At 46.0% G+C, this 8,957-nt stretch overlaps 1 protein-coding gene across 4 annotated transcripts in view; it reads right to left on the bottom strand.

Annotated features, from left to right (window-relative positions):
• Window positions 1-791: 791 nt before the first annotated feature.
• The window catches only part of ksr2 (kinase suppressor of ras 2), a 114,753-nt gene continuing 106,587 nt past the window's right edge, over window positions 792-8,957 (bottom strand). For 2 of the 4 annotated variants that reach the window (XM_086169780.1, XM_086169782.1), the window contains 2 exons: window positions 7,989-8,122; window positions 792-1,231 (listed from right to left, as the gene is read on the bottom strand). In XM_086169780.1, the coding sequence (XP_086025906.1) occupies window positions 1,225-1,231; window positions 7,989-8,122 (141 nt within the window). In that variant the 3' untranslated portion in view covers window positions 792-1,224. Of the gene's footprint in view, window positions 1,232-6,742; window positions 8,123-8,957 lie in introns of those variants that run through there. The other 2 variants (XM_086169779.1, XM_086169781.1) reach the window with 1 other exon arrangement.

Below are 8,957 nucleotides of genomic sequence, written 5' to 3'. Positions count from 1 at the left end.
CATCGACAAAACAAATTTACGTAAAGGTCGAGCTTTGATTGCCGCAGGAAAAAAAAAAAAAAAATGCATGGACGGGGAAAAAAAAATTAAAATTCTCCGGCAGACTTTTCATTTCGTTCTTCCTCGCTCGCCGGGAAAAGATTAATTCGTCGGTCTGGACTCGGTTCTGAGTTAGCGGACCACGTAATGGATAAAATTAGGATCAGATATTCTTCTCCCCGAAGACGAAGATGAGAAAGTCGGAGCGGACGTAAGGCAAAAAGACGAAAGGTTCAAAATAAGCGACGGATAAATGGCGCCACGATCACGTGACCCGCGGCGACGGCGGTCGTCTCGGGTTCACTTCCTGAAACTCAAGCCGCTCACTCGGGTTCTTGACCAATCCTGACCGCTTTCCCCGTCGGACGGCAGACCTCGAGGACCTGAATATCGATTTTTAGTTTTGGAGACATCCGACCATTCACTCTGTCATTCACGTCAAACGGACCCGCCGGAACATGAAATTATATTTGAAAATAAAGAAAAAAAGGAGTGTCGGCGCGCTCATCAGCATGCAGACGTGACGAAATAACCAAGTTAACGACGCGTTCCATTACGAAAAACCCGACGACTTGGGAAAAACCTTTTCCGGTAAGGGTTCGGACTCACGAGCGTTGAGTCTCGAACAACAAAAATAACGCAGAGAGTCGTCGCCGTGGGTGACGCTGGGTGACGCTGGGAGGGGTCTCGGCAGGAGAGGTCAAAGGGCACGGTTGGAGGCAGACGTGGGACTTTTGCGCGTGAACGCTGTCGGGGAAGGAAGGCAGTCATGGCGTCGGTGACGTACTTGAGGCTTGAGCGGAGCGTGAACGGGCGGCGTGAGCGTGAACGGCGGCGTGAGCGTCGTCTCCCCCCCCCCACACACACACACACACACACCAACCAAAAGAAAGACAAGGGCTTCAGGCATAGAGCGGAGAAAAGGCCTCTCTGTATGAAAGTCCGCGGCGATTTGTGCCACCCACCCGGGTAGAGTGGGCTAATGCTAACCGCTAAAGGGTCCAACAGGCGTTCAGGGGTGGTGGTGGGAGGGATGTGTGTGTGTGTGTGTGTGTATGTGTGTGTGTGTGTGTGTTTGCGTTAGATCTGCAGAGCGGAGGAAGAGCAGTGAGCAGGCGGTGGAGCAGATGCGAGCGGAGCCGCGGACGAGCTTCACGCTAAGACGCGGTCCCATCGATGCCTCGGTTAGAGCCTGGAGGGGGAAGGGGGGGCGGGGGGTTGGGGGGGGCGTGGGTGGGTGGGAGGGGGAGGGACAGAGACAGTGTTAAAGACAGAGAGAGAGAGGCTAACGCGCGGCGCTTAGCCTAGCAACAGCGCGCACCGCTAACCGCTAACAGGCTGCAAAAGTACCAGGAAAAGAGACGTCCAGATGGTCGACGTGGTAGCTTATCGTTTGGTGTTGCGTGAGATGAAAATGAGTTTTTCTTTTTTTAAAAAAAAAAAAAAAGAAAAAGAAAAGAAAATGTGCAGCGATGCAGTCAGCCTAACCATTTTTCCTTTATTTTTTTAATTTTTTTTTTTTGAGGGTACCTCAACATCTCTCTTCAGCATCCCGCCTGCAAATTAAATCAAATTAAAATCGAATTAAAACGGCTTCGAAATTGTAGACTCCGTGCGATCCAAAACGCATTTTCCGACGGGCGGTCGGGGAGGGGAACCCGAAGCCGAAGTCTTTTAACTATTTACCGTTTATTACACGCTTATTACACAGCTTGTGCTTTGCGGTGGATTTATGAATGATCTCAGGATTAAAAGGATCTAAATGAAAACAAACAGCAGGCCGGGAGGAGCTCTTGTATTGTTTGACATTGCTAGCGTGTAAGTATTTAGGGTAGAGACTTGGAACACATTGTGTCTTCGAATGAGGATCGCAATGCGTTATTATCTGCTTTTTTTTTTTTAAATCTTATTAAATAATATTAAAGAAATATTTTTTTAGAAATATTTTTAGAAATATTATTTTATTATTTATCTCATTTACTTGTTGAGTTGCCCTTTGAGAAAAGCTGGGATGAGGATTTAATGGACGCTGATTTAATGGGGGTGTTTTTGTCTTTGGCGTTACGTTTTTGGCGCCGCTTCCCGATTGGCCAGGACCTTCAGGGCGACGCCGGCCTGAATTTCACCCTCCGGAGCTCCCGGCGAGGGTGAAGGACGTCCAGCCTCTCCTCCTCTGTTGCACGTACGTGTGTGTCTACACGTGTGTGTGTGTGTGTGTGTGTCGACAGCACTTCTCTAAACTTCCCCAGATGTGTGTTCCAGCAGGTTCTCATGCTGTTTGCGGACGGGAAGTGACGAAAATAAAACATAAAAATCCCTCATGTCTTAAAAGCTTAAAATGTTTCACCCCGACCGGCCTCTTGCACCGACTTCCTGCATGTTGACAGAGTTAATTACAAAATAAAGCAACATTTATTTCCACGTTATTCACTCACCTCGGACGGGCGCGGTCGAGGTAATAACACGATTATTACCGTTTACCGAAATACGACGGGCAGATTGCCTAACCGTTTTTTTTTTTTCCCTCCGTTGTTACACGAGTGTCGTCGCAGATGTTCGCGACCCCCGAGGCCGCTTTTTTTTTTTTTTTTTCTTTTCTTACAGAAGGACGAGGAAGAAAATAGGGAAGAAGTGAAGAGGCCTCTCCATCATGCAAACTCGCGCCGTCTCTTGCAGAAAGCCGGTGTAGCTCGGGGCGGCGGCGGGAGCTAGAACGCCACGTGACACGTGCACGACCACACATCCATTAAATAAAAATGACCATTAACTGTTTATAAGCGTATTATTAATGTGTAATAGTCGTTCGCTTGACAGTGAGGACCCAATTCAGGTCCTGACTGTGCGAAAGAAGTCGTGAACCCTTGATAATTCAGTTTTGGTGTTTATGACATGTAATAACGCGAGATCACGCTTCCTAAGCTGCATGCTTTGCTAGCTACTAGCTAACGGGAACTGCTACAAAGCTTTTGAATGTATCCTAACACCCGGTGAGATTTTTTTTTTTTTTTTAGCTACTCATGATCGAGCCTCAGCCAGGAATCCGGGGTTTACCGGTGGCTTGTTGCTCCTCCAGGTGATAATAATTATTTTCGAGCACCAAACGCAAAGAAAGCATCGGACGCAGACCCTCGACCTCGGCAAGAACAAGAAGTCTGGGAGCCTTAGAGGAAGCGCGACAGTCAGGTGAAGGACAAGCTAGAGCCATAACTACAATGAAGACAAAAATCCTGAATCTTTTTCCCCAAATTGAAGGAATATGGAATATTATATATACATATATATATATTTAACATTTGAACATATAGTTTCCTGGTGTGAAACCTCTGCTAGTCTATTGTTCAACTGCTTGGATCCCTTTTTACATCCTGCAGTTCAGATTGGTCACAACTGTGCACGGTTATTGATCTCTGTCAATTGGTGCTTGAGTGCCGATCGGTGCAGAATCATGTGTGTGTGTGTGTGTGTGTGTGTGTGTGTGTGTGTGTGTGTTTACATAACCATTAAATTGCATTTGTGCCGAGGCGTGACTCTGAAATGAGACTTTTTCGGTATTATGTTCCCCGCTGCTGCTGCACACCTTCAAGGACCGACGAAAAGCAAAGGATATTTTGCAACTTCTCATTGTAATACCAAAATTTTCTTTTTCTTTGCTTTTTTTTTTTTTTTTTTTCCATTGCTCTTAAATTTCAAACCAGCCACCGGGCGTTTGGGGTTCGGAGGGTTAATTACCGCTTCATTATCGGAGGAAATCACAAGGGCGCGCCTGAAACGTAGCCACAACGTCAAAGATTATTTTTTTTTTTTTTAAGATTATTGCACTTTTTGGGAAAGGGGGGGAGGGGTTTAGGGGCGGGTGAATGGGTGGGTGATGTGACTCAACCGCCGGTGTGTAAACGTGCATTTTAAGGAATAAATGAACAAATAAAGAACCCAACCAAGGTAAAAACATGGGTAAAAAGGGGTTGAACAAGAGAAAGGTGACATAAAGGAAACAGAAAACATCCAAAATGAATCATCTTTTTATTGTCATACACTTTTTTTTTCGTTGTTGATGTTGTTGTTGAGGACGAGTGCAAAGAAAAGAGCTCGCCGTCCCGAAGAAATCTACTTGTCACAAAGCCGTGGAGGGGTGGGGAGGGTTTTTTTTTTTTTTGGGGGGGGGGGGGGGGGGGGCGCGGCATAAGGCATCATCAAATACAAGCTTTGTCGGAGCGACGATCCACAACACAAGGGTGAGGAGGGGTTTGGGGAAGGCTGGGGAGGCAGCAAAAAGAAAAGAAAAGGAAGAACAACAGCAAAAGGATACTTTAAGATGCTATCGGGGGGGGGAGGTGGAGAGGAAAATCATAACGACAAGAAAATAAAAGGGAAAAGAAGGAAAAACACAACACAGTTTACATTCCAAAGAAAGAAGAGTCCAAGAATTCACCGAAGGGCGTGGGGGTGGGGTGGGGGGGGCAGGAGGTCAGGAGGTCAGGAGGTCGGGGGGTCGATAATACGGCGAACGGCGACAGAACAGGCCTACAGTCCGGTATGTACACTTGGCGCGGGCGCTAGCTCTTCGATTGGCCGCCTCTTAACTCGTTCGTGTGTGCTAAGCTAGCGTTGGTGGTGTCTAATGGGGGGGGGGGGGGGGGCAATCGAAGAGAAGCCGTCCCGCGAAGACCGACGTCGTAAGGTTCCGATCCAAAAAAAGCACAAGAGTTCATCAGAAAAAAAGAAAAAAATTCTCACATAATCTTTATATAGAGTGATTTTTTTTTTTCCCTTCATATATATATCCGTATGTAGATATATATATGATAAGAACCTGTGGTAGTCCATCTCATGCACTTGAAAGTTGTAAACAGTACAAATATAAAACGACCCACTTACAATGTTTCAGTCCCGGCATTTCCAAAGTAGGTAGCCCCTCCCTCCCCCCGCCCCGAAAAGAAGAAGAAGAAGAAGAAGAAGAAGAAGAAGAAGAAGAAGACAGCAGCAGATGGTTTGTAGCCCACCACCCCTCCCCACCAACCCCTTGCTGGCAGATGAGTTGGAATGAGGTGGAAAAAAAGGCTATTTAACGCAAAGCGGCGGCAGCGGTGAAGGAGGGTCCCAAAGAGCAAACTAGATAGGTGACCCCGCCCCCTCCCCCACCTCCGGCGTCACTGATTGGTCGACTCAAATGCGTTAAAGGGACGATTTATCGAACCGGGAGTCGGCTTTTTACTCAAACTCGGATGGCCGACGCTCCTGTCTGTCCGCGTCAGCAGTGCTGGAGTCGCCTTGAAGGGTCGGCAGATGTTTCTCCACTTGTCCAGGAGGGTCTTCAGTCCAGTGTGTGTGTGTGTGTGTGTGTGTGTGTGTGTGAGGGCAGGGGAGAGGGTTCAAACCACGTTGTCACCTGACATGGGGTAACTTCAGTACTCAGGGACCTTGCCTGATTGGTTCTGCTCACACATGACCTTAGAGTACCCCTTTAATCACCAAGCTCAGGTGACCCTGCCACCTTCTGGAGCAGCAGATCTGGGGTCAATCCCCCAGTATTTGGGTTCATAACCCCCCCCCCCACACACACACACACACACACACACACATACACGGACACTGTTGGTTTGGACCACGATGGAAGTTCACCTAGTCACCAGCGAATCATCTTCATCAGTCGGGATCGCCTCTTACGGGAACTCGAGGCCGCCCCCTGCAGCACTGCTGACGGGCTTCGGGAGGGACGGATTCATTTGTTTCAAATTTGTTTTTTAAACAAGACGTCCGGTTTCGGACCCTCGCCGTCGTCCGTCTTTAAATTACTTCCATAAATAGCCCTGCGGATTACCACCCGCTTGGTTTCTTCACATTCAAATTGTTTTTGTCGTAAATGAAAGAAGAGGGCGCTGAGGCTTGGCGGCAATGCAGACATGGACCAGAGATGTGCCCGTACAGATATTCGAAGTATCGCTCCCTGAACTCGGTCAGAGCACTTCCTCCGATTCCCTTCCCTTCACAGTTGGTCATCTGAACATTGCGCCAGCTGCAGAAATGTCAATATTTGCTTCATTGAATTAGGGCCATGAACGGTGCAATTGACAGTTAGCTAACGTTGCTAACCACCTTGGGACAGCGTTGAGACAAAGAAACCAAGATCAAGTAGATTTTGGAACAATGAAATTAGGTGCGGTTTGAGTGGATTGCACTTTAGCTTGATTGCAAGAAGGTCCCTGATTCAATTCTGACAAGGGGCCCACATGTGTAGAGTCTCCATGTTCTCCCCATCTCTGCGCTGGGGTTCCTTTCAAACATGTGAATGACAGAAGAAATGGTTGTATGTCTCTATGTGATGTGAATGAGAGAATGACTGTACGTCTCAATATGAAGTTGGTGATGAAAGAGTGAACAGCTGTATGTCTCTATATGACATGTGGCTGAGGGGGTCAACAGTTGTATGTCTTTAAACGCAAGTAAATGAGGGGGGCAACAGTTGTATGTCTTTAAATAAAAGTAAATGAGGGGGGCAACAGTTGTATGTCTTTAAATAAAAGTAAATGAGGGGGGCAACAGTTGTATGTCTTAAAATGCAAGTAAATGAGGGGGGCAACAGTTCTATGTCTTTAAATGCAAGTAAATGAGGGGGGCAACAGTCGTATGTCTTTAAATGCAAGTAAATGAGGGGGTCAAAAATGGCATTTTTCTAAATGCAAGTAAATGAGGGGGTCAACCATTGTATGTCTTTAAATGCAAGTAAATGAGGGGGTCAACAGTTGTATGTCTTTAAATGCAAGTAAATGAGGGGGGCAACAGTTGTATGTCTATAATGCAAGTAAATGAGGGGGTCAACAGTTGTATGTCTTTAAATGCAAGTAAATGAGGGGGGCAACAGTCGTATGTCTTTAAATGCAAGTAAATGAGGGGGTAAACAGTTATATGATTTAAAATGCAAGTTAACGAGAGGGTCAACAATTGTGTGTCTCGATATGATGTGCGGATGAGAGTGTGAACGGTTGCATGTTTCTATATGCGGCCCTATGATTGACCCACTCGCCCAGTGACAGCTGGGATGGTCTGGTTTGCGAATGATTGGTTTGAGAGGAAGTATTTAGTTTTTTAGTGTAATTGTCAAAGCTAGCAAGCATGCTAAATAGATAGCATCTGTTGCAGATACACAAGGAGGTAAGAACCTGTCGCCAACTGAGCAGCAGCATTCAAGGACCGTTGGACAAGGGCGGCTAAGGAACTTTAAAACTAGCGCCGAGTTGGAACCGACCCGCGACAAACGATGCATCAGGTGTCATCGTACTACTCAAAAAAAAAAAAAAAAAAACGTGACGGCCAATTGAATCATGAGAATGGCGGGCATCGTATACCGGCACATCTCTGAGTGGCGAGATGAACACAAATGGTAAGACAGTCGTGAAAATTATACACTCCGGGAAGTACAACAGTTACATTCACCCTCCCACCCGAAAACAAAACAAAACAAAAATAAAGGCATGGAAATCTTTTGTTCTTAAAAGCGAGTCCCAAAAAATCCAAGATGGCGTGATCCGCTCAGAGTCACCGTCCCCAATGACAGATCCAGGGAGCAAACGTAAAATCATACGGGAAGGAAACAAGTCAGTCGCTTGACGGGGAGAAAAGAAAAGAAAAGTGAAAATAGATAAAATAAAGATGTCCAGTGTGGTTGGAATGAAACGAATTCCCGGCTGGGTCGGCCTCAACACACACACACACACGCACACACACACACACGGCGACATTCCAAGTGAAAACACACACCTGCAGGGGTGGCTATCGGATTGGTCTTCTCTCAGGAGGTGTGTTACCCCTCTCTCTCTCTCTCTCTCTCTCTCTCTCTCTTTCTGTCTTTCTAGTGGTCGATCTGCTTTTTGTTTGTTTGTGTTTGGTGCCCCCGCCCCGGCCCGGCCCCGGCCCGGCCCCGGCCCGGCCCCGCCTCGTCTCATTTAACATACTCAGCTGACTTCCAGAAGTGCCCTGGGTGGGAAAGGCGGCGGTTCCGCTTTGGCAACTTTTCCAGCAGGTCTACCAGTTTGGAGAAGCTGGGCCGCTCCTCCTGCTTGTAGGCCCAGCAGAGGAGCAGGATGTCCTGGGGGAAAGACGAGGGAAAGAGCTGGCGATCACACACACACACACACACACACACGCACACACACACACACACACACACAGGCAACTCGCTCGACGTCCCCTCGCCGTCAACCTCTTCCTCTTTTTCTTTTAAAAGGACTATTTTCTAACGCTCCATCGGAGTTGCCTCACTAACCCCCACTTGCTATTTTAAAAGGCTCCGGTGTGCTGGAGGAGGAGGATAGTATCTCTCTTGTTTTAGGCTGAATAATGTATACATTTTTATTTATTTAGTTCATTTTTTCGATTTCTTTAGCCAGCACGTTCAATCATTTATAAAATTAAACATTTTCACATGTGCATGTTTGTTCTCCAAGCACTTCTTAAAATGGGGTATGAATAACTCGTAATACTAGTAATAATATAATAATATAGTAGTAAAAATAAATTTAAATTATTTAATAATAATTCAATTTCATTTAAGGCGCCCTACTCGACACTCAAGGACACTGCACAGACATACATACACATAAAATACAGATTTAAAAGGAACAATAAAAATTAAAAACAAAAAGGAGTCGGCAGGAGCTCAAATTTATACATGCCTATCCTATTTATGTGCCTCAATAAATATTAAAGAAAAATGAAAGCTAAAATTAATTTAAAAAGAAATGTAAAAAGATAATTTTGGTAAGATATTCAAAGTGCAATCAGACAATTCTGAAAACAAAACATTGAACGTAAACCGTAAGCATGGATTTTTCAGCACAGACCCCGAGGCTACGCTACAATAAAAAGCTAAGCTAATTTTTTAATTCATGATCTTATTTTTGTCGCACTATCACTTAAAACTG

The sequence above is a fragment of the Fistularia commersonii genome, chromosome 22 (assembly GCF_037954325.1).
Source record: "Fistularia commersonii isolate RoL2024-O1a breed Wild chromosome 22, RoL_Fcom_v1.0, whole genome shotgun sequence".
Lineage (NCBI taxonomy): Eukaryota > Metazoa > Chordata > Actinopteri > Syngnathiformes > Fistulariidae > Fistularia > Fistularia commersonii.
This window is presented reverse-complemented; position numbering and strand designations above follow the sequence as displayed.